This window comes from Sinocyclocheilus rhinocerous, unplaced genomic scaffold, assembly GCF_001515625.1.
Source record: "Sinocyclocheilus rhinocerous isolate Xijiao unplaced genomic scaffold, SAMN03320098_v1.1 scaffold215, whole genome shotgun sequence".
Taxonomy (NCBI): Eukaryota; Metazoa; Chordata; class Actinopteri; order Cypriniformes; family Cyprinidae; genus Sinocyclocheilus; species Sinocyclocheilus rhinocerous.
In genome coordinates, this window is record NW_015660885.1 from 535,090 (window position 1) to 557,589 (window position 22,500).

The following is a 22,500-nucleotide window of genomic DNA, read 5'->3' on the forward strand; positions in this document are numbered from 1 at the left end:
ATTTTAACAGATATTCACATAGAAAACGGTTATTTTAAATGGTAATAATATTACATATTTTACTGTATTTTTGATCAAATAAACTGTCTTGGTGAGCAGAAGAGACTTCTTTCAAAAACACCCCGAACTTTTGGAAGGTAATATACTTTCTAATTGCATTTTTAAGTACTTGAGTGGAATAAAGCCTCACTTTGTGTTTGTTCACGGGTTGATAATGCTGTAATCTGTGTGCTGTGAAGTGTGTGAAACACACGGGTGACCCTGAAGCAAGAGATGAGTCTCATCTGGAAAGAAGGCCATCTGTCCATCTCTCTCTCTCTCTTTGTCCCCTTTTTCTGTTTTGAAGAGGGTTTGATTTTTCAGGGTTATTGACCTAAAGCCAATATTAACACAGTGACACTCACCCGTCTTTCAAATAGACTGAAACCCGTGTTCACAAGTCACAGCTTCAGAGGAAACTTAAAACTCATTAAGGAAACTCATTATTAGGCCACATAGTCCACTGGGAGCCACACAGGTGCGTATAATATTAATTTTCATCAATATAATGAATCAGTAGAAGTTTATGAATGTACTTTAGGTTTAAACTGAAGTCAAACTGAATTATGCCGAAGCAGTTCATGTTAACTTCATTTGTTAATAAATGCCATAATATGTTTTTAATCTTTACAACAGTGTATCTTCTGTTATAATTAGTTAAGTAGTAAAGTAAACTCAAATAATATTAAAACCATAAAAAACCTGTTACTTTAAATAAAATATGAAAAACTTAAATGAATTTTATTTTAGCCAGTTGCCAAGGCAATATTTCTCATTTTCATTTAGTTTAACCTGATGTAATAACTAAAACTGGAATAAAAAACTATATAGACCTTTTTTTTTTATGACAAAATCACAATAACATTATTAAAACATACAAAAATTAAAATGAAAGCAAACATAAAAATTAATTCGAAATATGAATAAAAATCTCAATGATATTATAAATTAACATTGGTTGCTAAATGGCTTTATTCATCATTATGAGTGAGATGTTAATAGCCTTTCTATACATGTTACTAGATAGATGAATTAATAAGTTAATCACTGCATGATTTGCTTTTATTTCACAAGAGTTTGAAGTCCGATGTTTGATCAATCATGAATGGAACACGTCTGAATTTCTCACTCTAGAAAAGCTTAAATGTTCTTTAATGATATTAATAGTTCCATTTAGAATCACATCTGCCTGAAGAACCTTTATGCTGACTTTATGGTTCTTTATGGAACTTAAAAGGATAATGAAACTTTTTGAGAAAGTGTTAATTTTTTCCAGTTTAAAAACCAACGTTGGAGACATTTGACAGAATTGTGGTGTCGGGATGATATCTAAATTGTGATAGATGTTTGGGGCTTCACTAACATTTCTATCAAATTTCTTGAAATGTTTACCCCCAATGAAGGCAATGAACTACAGTTTATGCAAAACCACTGCATGCACCAAACTTAGAAGTTTTATTCCTATCTATATTCTGAAGGTTTTTATAGAGGGGTTTGTTCTATCATAATCCCTCTTATTTTGCTGAAGATTAAGTGTATGTAAACGTTTGACCACAACATGTTTGTCTGTCCAAACTGAGTTTGTTTGAGCATAGTCTGATAAATGTGAGAATCTCTGGTTCAGGATGGCAGCGATGGTGTTTCAGCTGATGGGAATGTTTCTGGGAATCGTGGGCTGGTGTTTGGAGTCCAGCTCCACAAACTCAGCCGTGTGGAGGACAGCTAGTCACGGGGAGGCTGTGGTGACGGCCAGCTCTCAGTTTGAAGGCCTGTGGCTGTCGTGTGCGTCTAACTCGCTCGGAGCCATTCACTGCCAGAGATTCAAGACCGTTCTGGGCCTTCCAGGTGAGACACGCACCTTCGCTCGCATTACGTCATACTGCATGTTGGTTTCAGTGATACAGTATCATCACGGTTTTACTGGATCTCTGAGCTCAATCCTGTGACGAAACGAGCTTATACTAGTCATAAAACACTCACACACACCTTTACTCTAGAATGCAGGTCAGTTTTCTGCAGATGTGTTTCAAATGACTGCAGTTTAACTCTTGGGCAGAATTCAGAATTTAAGAATTGAATTATTTTCCATTTATGGGTTAAATTTGAATTGGACACAATCTACAACAAACTGAACTGAAATTTAAATTTACAGGAAGTGGATTTAAATAAAAACAATTACTTGAAGGAAAAAATGTGCATATGTGTTAGCTAAAACGAAAACCATTTTCAGTAATTAAATCAAAGTTGAAATAAAATATTAAAAAAAAACATGAAAAATAAAAATGGTGTCATAACTGAAATGCATAAGTTTAAGTTCAAGACGAGTACTAAAATAATAAAACTGAAATATGATAAAAAATATTTAACAAATTTACTAAAACTAAAATTAAAATTAAAATTGAAAATATAAAAATAAAAGATCATTCAAAATATTAATGAATACTATAATCAGGAGTATAGTTAGCCAAAACTAAACTAAACTAAAACTTTACGAAAAAAAAAAAAAACACAAAACGTACTTTCTTTGAATTAGTTGCCAAAGCCACATTTCTCATTTTTGTGTAGTTTTTCTTCAAATAACTAAAATTTCTCAAATTAAATGAACTAAAAGTCATGCATAAAAAATAATAAAAACTATATAGACATATTTTCCAAAAAATAATAAAAATGACTAAAACTGTAACAAAATTCTAAATTTTAACAAAAGCTATAATGATATATCAATGATACTAAAATAACACTGACTATAACAGTATATAAATAATACAAAAATAATGCTTACGTATGAAAAAAAATTAAGTACAAACTGATCTGTTGGTTTCAAGACTTTCAGACAGGACTTTGTCTTTTGCCATCATTCAAAGTTCATCACAAACTCATAAACCTTCCTTTTCTAGTTAAAAATGACCCTTGTTTCAGCTGCTGTGTATGATTTATATAAAATGTGTTCAGGCAAAGACAAAATCTAGTTCATTTAGAATCAAATGTCACTGTTTATTTAGTTTGCCACACACACACACCTCGACCCCAGTTTGACCTCATTAAAGGTCAAGGCCTTCTATTAAAGAGGTCACACTCAAACGTTTGTCTCTTAAGTCACATGACACGTCCTGTATTGACTTCCACGGTGTTATCTAGTGAAAGTCATATAGGAGGGACCAGAGTTTATGGTTTTATGACTCCGATCTTGAATCTATAACACAGTGACAGAGTCAAACACAGTCCCATCCTGGTACGGCGCTCGGATCGGTGTGGAGTCTTGTCTGCTGGTGGAGCTGTGGATTCATAATAGTGTTTTCTCGGATATTGTGTGGATTTGAGCCGTGTTAGTCGATCATGTCGACTGGGGTTCAGCTGCTGGGGTTCTTGATGTGTTTGGGAGGCTGGCTGCTCTCCTTCGTGTCGTTGGTGAATGATTCGTGGCGCACGTCGACGTTTGCGGATCAGGTGATCACATCTGTGTGGTACTATCTGAACCTGTGGCAGTCGTGTGCCGAGGGAAGCACCGGCGTCAGAAACTGCAAGCAGTTTGAGTCCATGCTCATATTCATATACCATGTTACTTGAACTCATATCATTCATTAGTTTCGGCTCAGATTTTTTATCTTTTTGAAAAAAGTCTCTTCTGCTCACCAAGGCTGCATTTATTTGATAAAAAATACAGTACAAATTGTGAAATATTATTACAATTTAAAATAACTGTTTTCTATGAGAATATCTGTTAAACTGTCATTTATTTCTGCGATCAAAGCTGTATTTTCGGCATCATTACTCCAGTCTTCAGTGTCACATGATCTTCAGAAATCATTCATGCACTATACAATTTTGTATTTGTTTTACTTTTGATATTTACTGTAGTACTGCATCACTACCATATTCATATACCATGTTATTTGAACTCATATCATTCATTAGTTTTGGATTTTTTATCTTTTTGAAAAAAGTCTCTTCTGCTCAGCAAGGCTGCATTTATTTGATAAAAAATACAGTACAAATTGTGAAATATTATTACAATTTAAAATAACTGTTTTCTATGAGAATATCTGTTAAAATGTAATTTATTTCTGCGATCAAAGCTGTATTTTCAGCATCATTACTCCAGTCTTCAGTGTCACATGATCTTCAGAAATCATTCTAATATGCTGATTTGCTGCTCAAGAAACATTTCTGATTATTATCAATGTTGAAAACAGTTGTGCTGTTCATTCACAGACGAATAGAAAGTTCAAAAGTACAGCATTTATTTGAATTTGAAATCTTTAGTAACATTATAAATGCCTTTACTGTCACTTTTGATCAATTTAATGCATCCTTGCTGAATAAAAATATTAATTTCTGAGCCCAAACATTTTGAAAGGTAGTGTATTTCAAAATCAAAGAAAAAATGTAAGAACTTGTATTTTGCATAATAAAAAAGGTCTGTTTTGACATAATTTTCAAGAAATTTACAATGAAAAAAAATATTAATTATTACTTAAGGTGTAATAATTGAAAGGTGGTACAACAAACACTATAATGACATTTAAATATTTAATATAATTTATTTAAATGAAAAAAGCAATTTCAGAATAATCATAATGGTCTCAAGAACAGGCTTCATTTCTGATTATTATCAGTGTTGAAAACAGTTGTGCTGTTCATTCACAGACGAATAGAAAGTTCAAAAGAACAGCATTTATTTGAATTTGAAATCTATTTCAAAATCAAAGAAAAAATGTAAGAACTTGTATTTTGCATAATAAAAAAGGTCTGTTTTGACATAATTTTCAAGAAATTTACAATGAAAAAAAATATTAATTATTACTTAAGGTGTAATAATTGAAAGGTGGTACAACAAACACTATAATGACATTTAAATATTTAATATAATTTATTTAAATGAAAAAAGCAATTTCAGAATAATCATAATGGTCTCAAGAACAGGCTTCATTTTCATGCAAAATAGAATTAATTCATGAATTAATTATAAATGATATTTTTTCTTTTGCTTTTGGGGTGAAATATGACCTGGACTTAATAGTATGGTACTTTGATATTTACACACTCAGAAACAAAAGGTACAAAAAGCTAAAAGGTACATTTACCTCTAAATGGTATATATTTGTAATGGTACATTTTGAAAGGGTACCGTGCAAGTAACAGTTTTTACCTTTTTTTCTGAGAGAATACTATGGTATTTCTCTCATGGAAATGTTCAAATATCATACTTTAGTACTGCCATAATTGATACTGCCGTGGTACATGCATGCACCCTTAGTCATTTGTAAAGATATACTGAAGCTTACATGTGTTTCTGATGTGATGTGTTTTGTAGGATATATCCAGGCCTGTCGAGCTCTGATGATAATCGCTCTCATTCTGGGTCTGCTGGCTGTCATTCTGGCTGCGATGGGACTCAAGTGCACTAAACTGGGCAGCACGTCTGAGGAGTCGAAGGGCAAGATCAGCCTCACAGCCGGAGTCATGTTCATGCTGTCAGGTCAGTATAACCACACACACTCTGACTGAATGATCTAAACATATATATTCATGTTCACATGTTCTGCCTGTTCTCTCTCTCAGGTCTGTGTGTTATGGTAGCCGTGTCGTGGTACGCCGCTCGAGTCGTTCAGGAGTTTAATGATCCTTTTTATGGAGGAACAAAGTGAGTAAAAACTGTGAAGTCGGACATATGAAATGATAGTCTGAAAAAGGTTTTGAAATTGTTTATTGAAACTTCAGACAAAATATTAAAAAGAGTGTGCATTTGTGTTTTTTTGTTGAGTATCATATTTGATCCATCAGGTTTTTATGGCTCAGAATATAAAGGAAAAACAGCTCAGTTTTATTCAGAGACTCAAACTGAGCAAAAATATGCAATTTGGTGCAGATGCTGATATTTATATGATGAAATTCTCTTAATCAGACAGAAGACATGGAGTAGATACTGATTTTCAGCAAAGTTTTGATCATCATTTAGAGGCTTTAGAAACTTGCGTATTAAACATGATACAGAAGGTTTTATAGGGTTGAGACACACTTTTGGACATGAAGCACACTGTAGCCTGATGTAAATGCCATTATAATGACTAAACACGCTCACATGCTGATGTTTCAGGTATGAACTGGGCGCTGGTCTGTATCTGGGATGGGCGGCAGCAGCTCTGGCTATACTGGGCGGAGCTATCCTCTGCACTTCCTTTAAGAGCTCAAGACCTGCCAAAACACGGTAAGTCTAAAAATGACCGTGAATTTAACGGTAAAAGACCGTAAAAATGCTACAGTAAAAACCTGTTAAATGGTTAATGGTAAATTCCCCTACTATATACGGTGAAAAACTGTATTGGACATTACATGTATTGGACATTAATTTTACGGTAGTATACCGTTTTTGGAAGTGAAAAAGGCCGTATAATTTACAGTGAATAACCGTAAAGTGACATTCCCAGAATTCCCTGCGTTAAATTTCAGCTACCTTATTTTCTACGGTAAAATTCCGGCAACCACAGCTGCCGGTTTTTTACCGTAAATTTTACGGAATTTTTTTTACAGTGTACGTGTGTCCGAGACGGATAAGAGCTCTAAAACTCACCTGTCATTCTCTCTCTGGTTCTCAGGGGTCACAACTATAACTACAGCGCTTCACAGCCGCAGAAGATCTACAGATCAGCCCCGTCAGAAAACAGCGTCTCCAAAGCTTATGTCTGAGTGTCTTATTTTGGCTTTCTTTTTTCTTTTTCTTTTTTGTACATGGATGTGTGTGTATTTTTTTGTACTTGCATTTTAGAAGTCAACGCATTGAGCTTATTTAATTGACTTACTTTGCATGATTCATCAGTGTTTGAGTTCTTATTTCATAATCTAGCATCAAAGCGTAAAATAGCTTTCTCAGCTTATATGAAAAGACTTCAGTTTTCAAGTCCAATAGATGCCGGTGGCATTTCAGATGAGGATTTCATTCAGCTTTTACTCAATTCTGATATGAAACACTCACTTTTCTCTAAGAAAAAAAGGTACAAAAGCTGTCACTGGGGCGGTACCTTTTCAAAAGGTACACTTTTGTACCTTTTAGGTACTAATATGTACACTTTAGGTACTTATATGTATCTTTAAAGTACCAATATGGACTCTTTAGGTACAAAGGTGTGCCTTTTTGAAAAGGTACCGCCCCAGTGACAGCTTTTGTACCTTTTTTTCTGAGAGTGTATAATATAGTGAACTAAAACCAAATCCAAAACCTATGAAAAAACTTTTGTTACTTGAAATATAATGATAATAAATAAATATTTCTTTTTCATTTAGTTTAACTTGATGTACTAAAATAACTAAAACTGAAATAAATAAAAAAAGATTAAAAATGAACAAAATCTAATAAAAGTGACACAACAAAATTACTAAAACTCACAAAATGAAAATATAAAAATATAAACTAATTCAAAATATTAACAAAAACTAACTGCTTTACAGCATCACGTCAATGCCCCTGCTGTACATTTGTTTCTCATTAAATCTCATGTTGACTTTAATACTTTTATGTCAGGCTTATATGGATCATTTTAGTATGTTATATAAATGTTACAATTTATAAAATTGTTAATAATGTTATATAAAATTAAACAATTCTGTGAAGTTTTGCAATTGTGTGTGTTTTTTTATGTTTTACTGCAATTATCAGCCAAACCTCAGAGGTTTCTTTCCTTTTTATTTTAATTATGTTTGAGACTGAATTGTTTTATTGAAAATAGTGTATAACTTTTAGTGTGGTGTGCTGAACTTGTAAAGACATGGTTGATTGCTTTCGCCAACAAACCTGTTAAAAAATGTACTTTGTCCCTTTAAATGAAATATACTTCTCTGGATCCTTTTGGGTTGATCTTGACAATAAATTTTCATAAAACAATACCTTTATAACTCTTATCTTGATATTTCTTGACAATGCATTTATATCAGACAAGGAAAAGCAGATGACAAATCTATTATTTTAGGCAAAAATGCAAAATGGGAACAGTATAAATAAGCCTCTGTACTGTTATGACTTATTTAGAGAAATATACATAAAATGCTTTTAAAACTGCACAGGCTTAACTCTAAACTGTATCTAAAAAGAATTATTTGTTCAGCATATTTTCCTGAAAATACTACTTATTTTTAGTTTTTTTAATACATTTATTCAAATAACTGATAATGGTCTTGTTTATGATACAGGTTTATTGTGAGGTTGACATTACAATTCAAATTCGTACTCTATTTCGAAAATATCACATGTGTTAATTATACCAAGTATTAGATTGTTTCCCAGTGCTTTCCCAAATATTTTATGCAACTAACTTCATTTTTCTTTTTTTATACTCGAGTCATAAAGGCTTCAAATAAAGTTTGGAAGGGGAAGCACGCGGTCGTGACGTAGAACTCCCGCGACGGCGCAGCAGGAAACAGACGTCTGTTGAGCCAAAATGGCGTCCGTGATTCTTCAGTCCGGAGTGGGTTAGCATGAAACCTGTCCGATTAAACCTCTTATGACACGGTTCGGCTCTTATTAGTCGGAATAATTATTTTTATCGTCAAGAAGAGTCCATCTAAACTAGCGGAAACGCGTTTAGACGCTGTGAGGTAAAGTAAACCTGCTGTTTTTCGATAGTGAAAGCCAAGTGCAGCGATTAGCCGATGCAGATCTGATAAATCGCTTTGTAGAATATCTACAAACCACAACAGCTACAGATTGTCTATTAATAACGACGCTATTTATAATCAGATTACATCTCGTGCTGTTTATTTAGTGTGTTCTTGTACATAACAAGCGATCAGTTTAATCTGTCTGTCTGAGATGACAGCCGAATTATTGCTTATATTTTCCATTTAACCTGTTTGAAACATGTTTTATGTGTCTTACATGTCTTCAGCGCACGTGATTCAGCATCATGGCAGGTTTATTTCCATCCTAAAGCTTGAATGACACGGCAGATCTCATAATCTGAGTCATAAAAAACCGTGTTATTGATTATTATTGATTGACACTAATATCTGATCAATCACGTGTGATAAATTCAGGCAGATCATTAGTACAAATGTGCATAAAATGCACAAAGATGTCATTTCTGACGCTTTGAATGTGCATTAGTGATCTGTCAGGTGTTTAACCTACTTTTTCTAATTGTTTCGAGTAATTATCTTGTCATCAGTGTGTTTGTTTCGGTTTAAAAATGTAATTTCTGGTGTTTGATCTTGAGTCACTTCCTCCTGTGTTGAGGACAGATGTTCCTCTTTTCCCCGAGGCCTGAACGTGCCCTGAATTAAGAAACACTCTACTCTTGGTTAATTGTGTTTGCTTTAGGGAACTGGTTCACTGGAATATTAACTGTGTCAGTGCACTTAAGTGTGTGTGTCTGTGCGTGTGTGTGCGCGTGTGTCTGTGCGTGTGTGCGCGCGTGTGTGCGCGCGTGTGTCTGTGCGTGTGTGTGCGCGTGTGTCTGTGTGTGTGTGCAGGAGCAGATGGCGGGACGTAGAGTCGAGTGTTTGTGGAAACGTCACGTCGTGGAGCAGCTGAAGCAGAGAGACCGAGTTCAGCGTCAGGCCTTCGAGGAGATCATACACCAGTGTAAGACACACACACACACACGCACATTTATTTAGTTATTTATTTATTTGTTTTGTTTATTTACTTAGGTATGGTTATGTGAGCTGGAATTGATTTTGTTATTATTATTATTGTTATTAATAATAATACTAATAATAGATTATTTTAACTTATGTTTGTTTGTTGCTGACACGTTATTGCATTGATTTCAAATTGATAAGAAATTAATAATTAAAAAAATTCATTCTTGTAAATCTAAGATCTTTCTATTAAAGATTAACAATATTTAAAAAAAATATTGATATAATTGATTTGGATTGACAATCAAAAGTCTAAATTGTACATATCATCTTTACCACTAAATATTAAATATTTAAATAAAAAAAAAAATTTAATAATGATTACATTTTCCAACAAATTCAATACAAATAAATATTCGTGGACATACCGTGCACAGAAATTTTTTTTTGTTTTATAATCTTCCAATATGTGCTTTCTGATGTCCTAAACGAAAAATAACATAATATAATATAATATATTAACACATCTTCTTTTAAATTATTTTCCTGTCGGATATTATTTCAATATACAATTTCTGTTTCTCTTTGTCTCCAGATAACCGGTTGTTAGAGAAGTCTGATCTTCAGGTTGTTTTTTCTGAACGTCTCCAGACCGAGAAATATGAGCAACAGAACAGACACGACCTCAGGTGCTCATGGGAAAACTTTCTCCATCAGCTCTGACTTAGACCATGTAATCTAGATCTCTCTATGTGTGGTGATATTGAGCTTATTGACATCTTTTGTAATCCGTTGTAACATTAAGGAGAGGAAATAACGTGTAGAGAGAAGAACATTACGTGAAGAGGAAACCAATTATGAATTGTTGCATTATGAATACAAGAAAGTAACATGATCTGTGTGTGTGTGTGTCTGTGTGTGTGTGTGTCTGTGTGTGTGTGTAACATACAACAAAATTACTAAAACTTTAACTCAAAATATAGTGAAAACAGGAAATATAAAAATAAATTTGAATTCAAAATATGAAAAAAAAACACAACAACTATAGTATCAATGATACTAAAATAGCACTGGCGGGAAAACATGCCAATAAAAATCTAATTTCTTTGTGTTTTTGCAGTTGGCCCAGAGCGTGATTGAACTAAACAACCAGATTCAGCAGAAAGACAAAGAGATCCAGAGTAATGAAGCCAAGTGAGTTCAGTGAGTGAGTGTGCTTTATGAATCTGATTGAGATCAGCGGTGTGTGAAGCTTTCACGTGTGTGTTTGGTCAGGATGCTGGAGTATCAGCAGCAGATCTCCCGTCTGGAAGGAGAGTGTCGCGAGCTGCGCAACTCTCTGGCCGATCTGGAACGAGCCAATCAGACGCTGCGAGACGAGTACGATGCCCTGCAGATCACGTTCAGCGCCCTGGAGGAGAAACTACGGAAAACCACAGAGGACAATCAGGAGCTGGTGACACGCTGGATGGCAGAGAAAGCGCAGGAGGCCAACAAACTCAACGCTGAGAACGAGAAGGACTCCAGGTCAGAAACACACACTATTCAACTCAAGTTTGAACCTGAAATCTGGATGCTGGACTATTTGTGCTTCTAAAATACCCTTTCATTTGTACGACCTTTAAGTTCATCATGCGTGTAAACGACGTCGTTAACGGCTCGTTTGTGTGTGAGCTGAACACTCTCGATCTCGCTGTTTAAATCGATCAGTCGTTAAGAGTCGTTTAAAAACAATGGAAATGCGTGATTGGCCGCCACCCATCAGTTTCTGACCATCTATGCTGAAAAAAGGGGCTCTTTTCCTGACCCTCCATGCAGAAATGAGCTCATTATGATTCTCCTCGTTATTGGTTGTTTGAAACAGGCTGGGAGGTTCAGTAGAGTTTAAATGTGTGTGTAAAGTGTGTTTAACACACTGATATCCTTGCAGGCGCAGACAGGCGAAGCTTCAGAAGGAACTGGCGGACGCAGCGAAGGAACCTCTTCCCATAGACCCGTGAGTTTGTGTTTAGAAATATGTCTACTAGGTACAGTGAAACATATTGTTTTGGACTGTCCCGGTTTTAATGCAAGTAGAAAGCTCTTTTATGAAGTTAGTTCACTTAAGAACTGAAAAGGTTTTAGAATTTTTATCATATGTTAATTTATATGTTAATATGTTGTAATATTACTTGCTGTGTTTGATTGGTTTTTATTGTGTTTATGTGATATTTGCATTTTTGTAATTGAGTTTTTGCCATGAAAATAGCCCCAGATGCTGACATGGCATTAAATAAAATTATACAATTTACAATAATGGAGATTTCTATAGTGTAAACACTCTTTGTGAGCACACTCTTTTTAAAATAATAAACATTTGTATCCATTAGTGTTATTTGTATACTATTGTAGTATTTATTCATTTTGAATTAGCTTTTAATTTTACATTTTCAGTTTTCATTTTAGTTTTAGTTTTAGTAATTTAAAAAAAAATATTTCTATTTAGCATTTAGCTTTATAATATTTTTTTCCCCATTTTAATTGTAGTAATTTTAGTACTTAAACTAATTTATTTCAGTTAGTTGTCAAAGCAGCATTTCTCATTTTAATTTAAGTGCTTTTCAGTTTTCATTATAGTTTAAGTTGTTTTTTTGGTTTGTTTCCATATTGCTATTAGCTTCATATTTCTATTTTTATTTACATTTTTATTTCAAATTTTAGTACTTAAACTTAGTTATTTTCCAAGGCAGCATTTTTAATTTTTTAATTTAAGTGTTTTACATTTAAGTTTTTCATCTAATATTTATATTTTATTTTAGCTTTATTTCAATTACCAATTTTTAAAAATAGTTTTACTTAACAATAACAACACAGGTCTAGTAGTCAAATACCTGTCAAAGTCATAGATATTATATTTTACGTTAATATTAATATTTATAATTATAATAAATATTAATATTTACTCATTTGATTTGAATTTTTGGGGGTAGTTTTTGCCGTTTATGAGGGCATATCAAAATACAATGTATCATCCATTTATGTCAAATATTATTTAATAGGTATGAATTCAAGCCCTGGTTAATTTCTGTAGCTTTTGGGAATCCTGTTCAATCATTCTGAAATCCCACTGGATGCTGTTTTCTGATTGGTCTAGAGATGATGACATCGAAGTTCTCTCAGAGGATGCTGGGAAGGGAACGGGTGAAACGTCACCGAGCAGACAGACCAGTCGTGCACCCAGGTAAACACACACACCAACAACACACACACACACACACACACGCACGCACACATGCGCACACACACATACACACACGTGCATACGCACACACACACACACACACACACACAGAGTTACAGATTTCACAACTCATGCTCTTCACTGAATGCAGTAACTGATGCTGTGTGTCTGTTTCTCAGTAGACGAGTGTCTCAGCCTCCTCCTCCTGCTGGACTGCTGGATTCCATCTCTAATATCTTTGGGTATGTTTCAGTCTGTGTGTATGGGCACAAATGTTTCTTTTCTTCTTCATTTTGCACACAAAATTTGTCTAGAACATCTCCAGGTCATATTTAAGCTCAAAATCTAAAGCAAAACTTGTCATGGAGTGACGCAAAACAATGCAAAACACCATAATGGTCCTAAAATGTGCAAAAAACATTTCTTATTTTGGCCTGGACATGTTTTTGTAACTCTCTTTTGTGTGTGTGTGTGTGAATGTGTGAGAATGTGTGTGTGAGAATGTGTGTGTGAGAATGTGTGTGTGTGTGTGTGTGTGTGTCTCATTCTACACTCTCTCTGTGTCTGCAGCTTGTCTGATTCTGTCCAACCTGGTTTCGTCCCATCTGACTCCAGGTGATACACACTGTGGTGTCAGGATGTGTGTGTGTGTGTGTGTGTGTGAGAGCGATTCTGTGCTGATGTGAACCCTGAAGCATGCTAACAGAATTATATTTCAGAAGGGCTGTGAAAGGGATTGTGGGTAACTGCTCTCAATGCTTCCTGTTCCTCGTATATGTGTCATTTCCTGCAGGATGCTGCTGTGTTTTTGGATCTATTTGTGATGTTTGCAGGCTGCCCGTTGCTCTGTGTGTAGTTGTGTGTGAGTTTTGGCTGGGTGGGTGATTTGCCAGGTGAAACTACGAGCTGGGAGACATTTCTATAAATTTTATATTGGTTTTGCATTCACTGATTGAGGGAATTATATTAGGAATGATCTGATAATGTCTGGTTTAATTGTGCATTTATCCAGTAAGTAAATATAGTCAATTATAAGGTTTCCAGTGTGGCATCTGAAGCTCAAAAAATTAGCTTTACAATCAATGCAAATATATATAATATATATACTTGTATCTTACATGTTATACACACACACAACTCATGTAAATCACAATTAAATGTATATTTTTTATTTAATTGAATTTTACACGAGTTGTCAATTTGTTTGTCTTTAGCCTTTTACATGTGTTATTAAATCTCATCAAATTTTAAAAATAGTTTATTTGTGTGTATTTTATGCATATTGTCATTAAAAATATATGTAGTTAAAATTTGTTTTAGATGTCTCAATTAAATTGCAATTTACTTGAGTTCTCAAAGTTTTCCTTCTAATTATTTTTAAAGCACATCAAAATATATGGACATCGCTATTTATCATTAAAATTTTATACACGTATCATAATTTATAAAACTTTTAAATCTAGACAGAAGCATTTTTAGTTTGTATTTTACGCACATTCTAATCTATAAAAATGAAATATAATTTTAAATATCAATATCATCACCCACCCTGCATAGATTTGAGTTTGCTTTGAAGTGTTTTATTTGCATCAGTTTTGTTTGTCAAAGAGGCGAGTTTTACATTTCACCTCAAATATTGCCATGCTATAATCAATGTTACAGATGCAGTCATGCAGTTATAACAGCTTCAGTCCGTGAATGACCCTCTTTATGAAGATGACATGTTTTGTAAGAAACATGTGACCCTGGAGCACAAAACCAGTCATAAGGGTCCATTTTTCGAAATTGAGATTTCTACATCATCTGAATAATTTGCATTCACTGATTGAGGGAATTATATTAGGAATGATCTGATAATGTCTGGTTTAATTGTGCATTTATCCAGTAATTATATATAGTCAATTATAAGGTTTCCAGTGTGGCATCTGAAGCTCAAAAAATTAGCTTTACAATCAATGCAAATATATATATAATATATTCACGGTAGGAAATTTACTAAATATCTTCATGGAACATGATCTTTACTTAATATCCTAATGATTTTTGGCATAAAAGAAAAATCGATAATTTTGACCCATACAATGTATTTTTGGCTATTGCTACAAATATACCCCAGCGACTTAAGACTGCTTTTGTGCTCCAGGGTCACATATGAGAGCGTAAGATCGTCCAGTATGACTTCAGCTCAGCCCGTGTGACACATGCGCTTTCTTTCCCTCAGAAGGCGTCGCTCGGCGAATTCGTTCGGCTCGTCTCCTGAAAGCGCTGAGGTGCCGTCGGCCTGCGCTGATGTCCGAGTTCCCTCCACTGCGCTGCACGTCTTTGTGAGTGTCACTTTCATTCGTTCTCTTTCATGCATCCTTCACTTCTGATCTGCAGAGGTCAGTGTTTAAAGGTCAGTGATGTGATGTAAAAGGTCTGATATCCAGGTCTCCTCCCAGTCCGTCCGCCCCTCCCAGCAGCCCCTCTTGATTATTTCCCAGCATGCTCTAGTTGTGCATTGCTGGTTCGAGGTGGCGGCTGATACTTTGGACGTTTTTGCTGAATAAGAGTCTTTTAGAGAACCGATTGTGACCTCGACAGCAGCGTCCAACAGAAGGACAACACAAAGGAGGGCCAGAAGGGAGGAGAACGTTAAACTGGTGCATGATCTCAAGTTTTCAAGCTGAGACCTTTAAAACAAGCTCAAAACAGGAGAAAACCTTGTTTATTTGACTAATTTTGCTTTAGACTGGGAGCAAGTGATTTGGTTGAATTTCCATCTCATTTTCAGTCAAAGTTTGGTGAATCTGAATTCTACAAGTTTTAAAAGCAACAACAGGAAACCAACCTACATATTAGTGCACTAATAACACTGTAAATGTAATTTAATCGAATTAAATTGGACCCTTCTATTGTGTTGTAATTTGACCCACTCTTGATTTTCAAAGTGCTTGAACTATTTATTTCTTTTTCCAACTTTATGAATATTTCTCATGAATGTGCAGGCGAAGTTTCGACACATATGTGACCCTGGAGCACAAAAGCAGTCTTAAGTCGCTGGGGTATATTTGTAGCAATAGCCAAAAATACATTGTATGGGTCAAAATTATCAATTTTTCTTTTATGCCAAAAATCATTAGGATATTAAGTAAAGATTATGTTCCATGAAGATATTTAGTAAATTTCCTACTGTAAATATATTAAAACTTAATTTTTGATTAGTAATATGCATTGCTAAGAACTTCATTTGGACAACTTTAAAGATGATTTTCTCAGTATTTAGATTTTTTTGCACCCTCAGATTCCAGATTTTCAAATAGTTGTATCTCAGCTAAATATTGTCCTATCCTAACAAACCATACATCAATAGAAAGCTTATTTATTCAGCTTTCAGATGACATATAAATCTCAATTTCAAAAAATTGACCCTTATGACTGGTTTTGTGCTCCAGGGTCACATATGTGTTTTGGAAAGGCTGTACAGATTTTGTCTCGACCTTTATGTTGGGCTCATATTGACTCCCCCATTGGTTTCCATGCAATTTGCCAAAAATCATTTCACAAAAAATAAGGAAATATTTGTGTTTTGTGTGTGTGTGCAGTTAATTTAGAACATAAAAATAGGTGCGTCAAATTGACCCCTATAAATGTATTAAAATTTGAAAATGTGAAATAACAAATGAAAAAGGACATACTGTTTTATACATGAATTGTCATTAAGATATACGTGTAGTATATATTGTATATGTGTGTGGATTTATTTTTTATTTTTAAATTTAATTGCAATTTACATATCTCAAATAAAATTTGTTTTTAAATCACATTCTCAAAATATATTGATATCACTATTTATAATTTAATAGATTGTCTGTATTTTGCACACACATTACAATTTATAAATTAAATCTTTTTTTTTTTACCTTATCAGCCGCCAAAATTCACTGCATAAAGGATGTATCTATTAATTTCTCATATTTAGTTTTTAGTCTCTGACAAGCTCCAATAAAGGTTTTCTGTTTTTACATGAATCTGTAGTGTCAATGTATTAATTTTTTGGATGAATTGCATGGAAATCAACACAAAACCTACATTTTCAGCACAACAGGTGGCCTGTTTGATTTGAGTCTCTAAAAGCAGAACCGTAAAACTCATAATCTTCCTCGAGTGATTGTGTTGGTGTGTTTGTGTGTAGGACGCCCACGATGGAGAAGTGAACGCCGTGAGGTTCAGTCCCGGTTCCCGTCTGCTTGCCACGGGAGGAATGGACCGCAGGGTGAAGCTCTGGGAGGTTGTTTCTGGTACTGTACACCTGTATTATCATTCACCGTTTCATCAGGGTTCAGAGGTCAGTGATGAGATGTAAAAGGTCTGAAGCCTTCGTCTCCTTCCAGTCCTCCCGTCCCTCCCAGCAGCCTCGGCTCATTTTGTCCAGCTTGCTCTAGTCGTGCATCGCTGGTTGGAGGAGGCGGCTGATATTATGGACGTTTCTGCTGTATATGTAGAGTCTTTTCGAGAATAAGACGACTTGATAACAGCAGCGTCAAACAGAAGCATGACACACAGGAGGGTCGGACTGAAGACAGGCTCATGATCTCAAGTTTTCAAGCTGAGACCTTCAGTCGTTTCAAAGAGGAAGTCGGCCGAATTGTGCGTTATGCCAGCTCAGTTTCACAAGGTTTAATGAAACCACTGCAGAATTTCTGTTTCCTCCTGAAGCAAAGATTCAGTAGATGTTCAGGTTTGTCCGTGGGAGGTTTTAAAAGCTTTTTTTTTGTTTCTCCAGGGCGATGTGAACCTAAAGGTGCACTGACGGGCAGTAATGCTGGAATCACCAGCATAGAGTTTGATAGTGCGGTGAGTTATTCTGTCTACTTTACTATTAACACCACATCTTTAAATAAGGATACAGCTGCTTATAAAAGAAAAGAATATCTGATATGACAACCTAGAGCCCTATGGTTTCCCTAATGCAAACAGAATCAAGGAAATCCATCATTTGCTGATGAAATGTACTATATACCGTATTGACCCGAATATAAGACGATATTTTTTTCTTGGAAATACATCTGAAAAAACGCGGTCGTGTGGATTTTTGGATGAATAAATCAATTTGAGAGTTCACAAGCATTTCACCTTTTTATTTGATAAAAACTGTCCTCAAATACACACTAAAACTCTTTAAGTCCTTCACTGCGAGATTGATTATTGTAAAAAATAGACAAGCTAAATATTAATTTTGATTTTTTGAATTAATATTACATTAATATTTGATTAACATTTAATTAACATTATATATTAGTTCATTTTACACTTTTCAACAGGTTTTTAAATGCATCAGGATTTTTAACGAGAGTTGTAAAAATGACAAACTAAATATTAATCTTAATTTATTTAATTAAATATTAATTACATTAATATTTAATTACTATTTAATATTTAACTCTTAAGTTCTTCACTACAAGCCAGCAAATTAAAAGTTTGGTTTAACGCGATGCCAGAAATTTTTACTATAAAATAAAATTGATTTGAATAAAATAAAAAAGAAAGAAAGAAAAAAAATAATAAAAAAAGTAAATAAAAAAACAATATTAATTTTAAAGGAATTTTTGCATTACATTTTAGAAGATGAAATTGTTAAAGTTTTATGAATTCTATTGATTAGACGTGATATTTGATTATTACCAGTTATGGGACTCTTTAAAACAGAACCCAGAAAAATAAAATAGAAAAATGTATTTCATAGGGCCCTAAAGACCTCATGAAATGATTGGACAATTGCAGATTCTCCATATTTTCAAGTATTGTTACTGGAAAATATCCTTAAAGTCAAAATTCTGTAGATGTTTTTAGCAAATGCATGTTATTGATCTTATTGTGATTGATTCAACAAGTGTATATGCATACGTTACATTTTTAACATGGTCTTTGACCTCGTAATTTTTCATTTAAATTCACAACAAAACCATGATTTGCTACTTAGTATATCTCGTCGGATACAGTCATTGTTTATAATATCGGCTTGAATTTTCATTCAATAGAGCATTTGCAAAACATACAAAACATTTACATTTATTCATTCAGCAGATGCTTTATGGTGTGTACACACAATGCACATGAATCCATTTAAATGCATGTATCTGCTAAATGTTTCTTTTGTCTCAGGAGTTCACTGTCATATATAGATAAAAAGCCACAAAAACCCAATTGAATTAATAGGGTCTTAATTTCAGACCATCAGTCTACGCATAACGTGAGCTATATGTAATGCATATCTTCAGCCAATGATCAACACCAATGAAAGTGAGGTGTGTTTTTACTGTGGTGACTGACAGCAGTGTGTTTGTGCTCTGCAGGGCTCGTATCTGCTGGCTGCGTCGAATGATTTCGCCAGCAGAATCTGGACTGTTGATGACTACAGACTGCGGGTGAGCATTTCACTGAAAACACAGCCATGCACGCATGTTAGCTTATAATCAATTTGTCCTTTTGCTTGACCTTCAGAAAATGTTGTTTGTCCATTTCTGTGTTCTGTGTTGCAAACTAAATATTAATATTAAAAATATTAACGTTAATTCATATTTAATTAATTAATTGAATTGGTGTTAATTAAATTAAATATTAAATATTATTTCTCAATTAAATATTTTTTAATGTTTTTATTTATTTATTTTTTATTATATTTTAAGTTTTTCAACTTTTCAACAGGTTTTAACTTTAAATGCACCAGGATTTCTAGTGATTTTTGTAAAAAATAGACAAACTAAATATTAATTTAAAATGTTTTAAATTAATATTAATTTAATATTACATTAATATTTGATTAACATTTCATTAACATTAAATATTAGTTCATTTTAAACTTTTCAACAGGTTTCAACTTTAAATGCATCAGGATTTCTAATGAGAATTGTAAAAATTACAAACTAAATATTAATATTAATTTCATTAATATTTAATTAATATTAAATATTAGTTCATTTTGTTTTAATTTGTTTAATTATTTTTTAATTAATATAAATTTGGTTTAATATTACATTAATACTTTATTCAAATTTAATTAACATGAAATATTAGTTCGTTTTTTTTTTTTTCAACTTTTCAACAACTTTTTCAATGTGAATTGTAAAAATCTACTTTATTCATTCATATTTAAGTTAATTTTAATTACATTAGTATTTAATTCATATTAAATATTAGTTTATTTTTGTTTATTTCCTACAGAAACAGACTAAACTAAAATGTGTAAAAGTAGCTAGTTTTAAAAACGAAAGTTTTCTGGTAGTTGACGGTTTTTTGAACAGTTATTTCTCTGAATTTGTACTCATGAAAATTGCTGGTTGCTTTTAACTGTCTTGAAGTATCAGCCTAATAAGACTCTCTTTCTCAGGCATGAAGACGGTGTTTGCTGGTTCTAGCTGTAATGACATCGTCTGCACGGAGCAGTGTGTGATGAGCGGACACTTCGATAAGAAAGTTCGTTTCTGGGACATCAGGTGAGTCAGGATTTGACTGGAGAAGACGTAGAGTTAGGCTGCAATGCTCAGATACTTCTGTCTTAGTTGCTAATATTTCTGGTGTTTAGGGCGGAGAGTATCGTGCATGAGCTGGAGTTGCTGGGACGCATTACCTCTTTGGACCTCAATCACGACCGGACCGAGCTGCTGAGCTGCTCTCGTGACGACCTGGTGAAGATCATCGATCTGCGCAGTAATGCAGTGCGACAGACGTTTAAGTGCGTTGCTCATACCTCTTTTACTTTGTATAATAGTTTATCTGTTTGTTGTACATTACTGTTTGGTATTCCAACTTAAAATGTGACCCTGGAGCACAAAACCAGTCATAAGGGTAAATTTTATATACCCCAGCGACTTAACACTGCTTTTGTGCTCCAGGGTCACATATGCATTGAGATTTCTAATCAAAATGGTAATTTTTGTTTTTCTGCAGTGCTCAAGGTTTCAAGTGTGGTTCAGACTTCACCAGGGTCACGTTCAGGTGAGAGCAGTGAAGTGCATGAGTTTGTTTTTCATACACATTTTTAAAATGGACTATTTAGTGGGTTTCCTGACTGATTAGCTGACTAGTTGTTCTTGAGGAAATCCTGTGTAATTAGGCTGGTTTGGGTCATTTGAACTATACAGGTGTGTTTCTAATAACATGTATATGGATGCTAGGCACAAATCCTCAATTATTAATACATATTCAATTAATAAATAGGCTAAAATCATTCAAACGATTAATAGTGTAGGTCAGGGGTTCCCAAACTTTTAGTCAGCTGAAGGCCATAGACGTAAAATATTTACTTGAAGCCTCGCAAAAATTTAAATTAATATTTCAATATTTTAACAACACATTCATGGTTCTCTGATGCCAGTTAATGGTCACATGACATGCAAGTAAACAGATAAAATATATTTTTTATTATTTTTTTATGTGGCTACACGACTGGCAAAAAATTATTACTTTGTCAAATATTGCGATTTGAACTGTTATTATTATTATTATTATATTATAATTTATTACTTAAATAACAGAAATATATGATGTTAATTACAGTTGTACTATAAACAAATGAATATGTGATGATGATGATATTTTTTTAATAATATAGTTAATAAAGTATAAAGTATTTGTATTAAATTCTTTACTTTCAAATATTCAAACCCACAAGCTTTTTACATTTCAAATCCTTGAGCTTTTATTTTAGCGGATTGTTGGTTATTTATGTTAATGTTACATTTGATTGAATTAATTAGCTTTTCATCGACTCATAAAGCTCGTTAATCACCTGACTGCATCTGTAGTGCACATGTATGAGCTCTGAGTGTTTGTGTTTCAGTCCTGATGGAAGTTACGTGGCGGCCGGTTCTGCAGACGGCGTTCTGTACATTTGGAACGTTCTGACGGGGAAACTAGACAAAACCCTTGATAAGGGTCACAGGTGAGCAGGACCACACACACACACTCACAAACACACTAACAGTCACACACACACACTCACACTCACAGACACACTCACACACAGACACACACTTACACACACAGACACACACTTACACAGACACACTCACACACACACACACAAACACACTCACTCACAGACACACACACACACTCACACACACACTCTCACGCTCACACACACACACACGCACTCGCGCACATGCACTCGTGCACATGCACTCACTCAAACACACAGAATCACACACTCACAGACACATACACACACAGACACAAACAAACACAATCACTCACAGACACACACACACTTACACACACACACACTTACACACACTTACACAGACACACTCACACAAACACACATGCACTCGTGCACATGCACTCACTCACACACACGCTCACTCACACAGAATCACATACTCACAGACACATACACACCCAGACACAAACAAACACATTCACTCACAGACACACACTTACACACACACAGACACACACTTACACAGACACACTCACACACACACACACACACTCGCACAAACACACATACACACACACACACACTGGCTGTATTTAGAATGGAATACATCTCTATTCTATATATATACTAGTTGTCTAGTCTAGTCTAGTTATAGTTCTAGTTATTGGTTCTGAAAACGTGAATTTTTTTTTATTCGGTTTTTTGTAAGATTACTAAACTTTTGGTTTATTTATCACAGTGTTAA

At 34.1% G+C, this 22,500-nt stretch overlaps 3 protein-coding genes across 4 annotated transcripts in view; all 3 read left to right on the forward strand.

Moving 5' to 3' along the window:
* cldn15lb (claudin 15-like b) overlaps positions 1–7,078 on the forward strand; it is an 8,504-nt gene extending 1,426 nt beyond the window's left edge. The window contains exons 1-6 of one of the 2 annotated variants that reach the window (XM_016535154.1): positions 388–517; positions 1,664–1,884; positions 5,354–5,518; positions 5,602–5,683; positions 6,137–6,247; positions 6,636–7,078. In XM_016535154.1, coding sequence (XP_016390640.1) covers positions 1,665–1,884; positions 5,354–5,518; positions 5,602–5,683; positions 6,137–6,247; positions 6,636–6,726 — 669 coding nt within the window. In that variant the 5' untranslated portion in view covers positions 388–517; position 1,664 and the 3' untranslated portion in view covers positions 6,727–7,078. Of the gene's footprint in view, positions 1–387; positions 518–1,663; positions 1,885–5,353; positions 5,519–5,601; positions 5,684–6,136; positions 6,248–6,635 lie in introns of those variants that run through there. The other variant, XM_016535156.1, reaches the window with a different exon arrangement.
* Positions 7,079–8,420: 1,342 nt separating this feature from the next.
* LOC107725748 (autophagy-related protein 16-1-like) lies at positions 8,421–10,436 on the forward strand. Its single transcript, XM_016535134.1, has 4 exons — positions 8,421–8,498; positions 9,502–9,613; positions 10,208–10,301; positions 10,418–10,436. The coding sequence occupies exons 1-4, from the start codon at positions 8,472–8,474 to the stop codon at positions 10,434–10,436; spliced, it is 252 nt and encodes an 83-aa protein (XP_016390620.1). The 5' UTR covers positions 8,421–8,471.
* Positions 10,437–10,503: 67 nt separating this feature from the next.
* Positions 10,504–22,500, forward strand: part of LOC107725749 (autophagy-related protein 16-like) — a 12,906-nt gene continuing 909 nt past the window's right edge. The window contains exons 1-16 of the mRNA XM_016535135.1: positions 10,504–10,512; positions 10,733–10,806; positions 10,888–11,139; positions 11,543–11,608; positions 12,746–12,832; positions 13,012–13,074; positions 13,403–13,447; positions 15,054–15,156; positions 17,007–17,112; positions 17,598–17,668; positions 19,168–19,275; positions 19,316–19,323; positions 20,173–20,307; positions 20,397–20,546; positions 20,762–20,809; positions 21,654–21,755. Coding sequence (XP_016390621.1) covers positions 10,504–10,512; positions 10,733–10,806; positions 10,888–11,139; positions 11,543–11,608; positions 12,746–12,832; positions 13,012–13,074; positions 13,403–13,447; positions 15,054–15,156; positions 17,007–17,112; positions 17,598–17,668; positions 19,168–19,275; positions 19,316–19,323; positions 20,173–20,307; positions 20,397–20,546; positions 20,762–20,809; positions 21,654–21,755 — 1,427 coding nt within the window. The remainder of the gene's footprint in view (positions 10,513–10,732; positions 10,807–10,887; positions 11,140–11,542; positions 11,609–12,745; positions 12,833–13,011; positions 13,075–13,402; positions 13,448–15,053; positions 15,157–17,006; positions 17,113–17,597; positions 17,669–19,167; positions 19,276–19,315; positions 19,324–20,172; positions 20,308–20,396; positions 20,547–20,761; positions 20,810–21,653; positions 21,756–22,500) is intronic.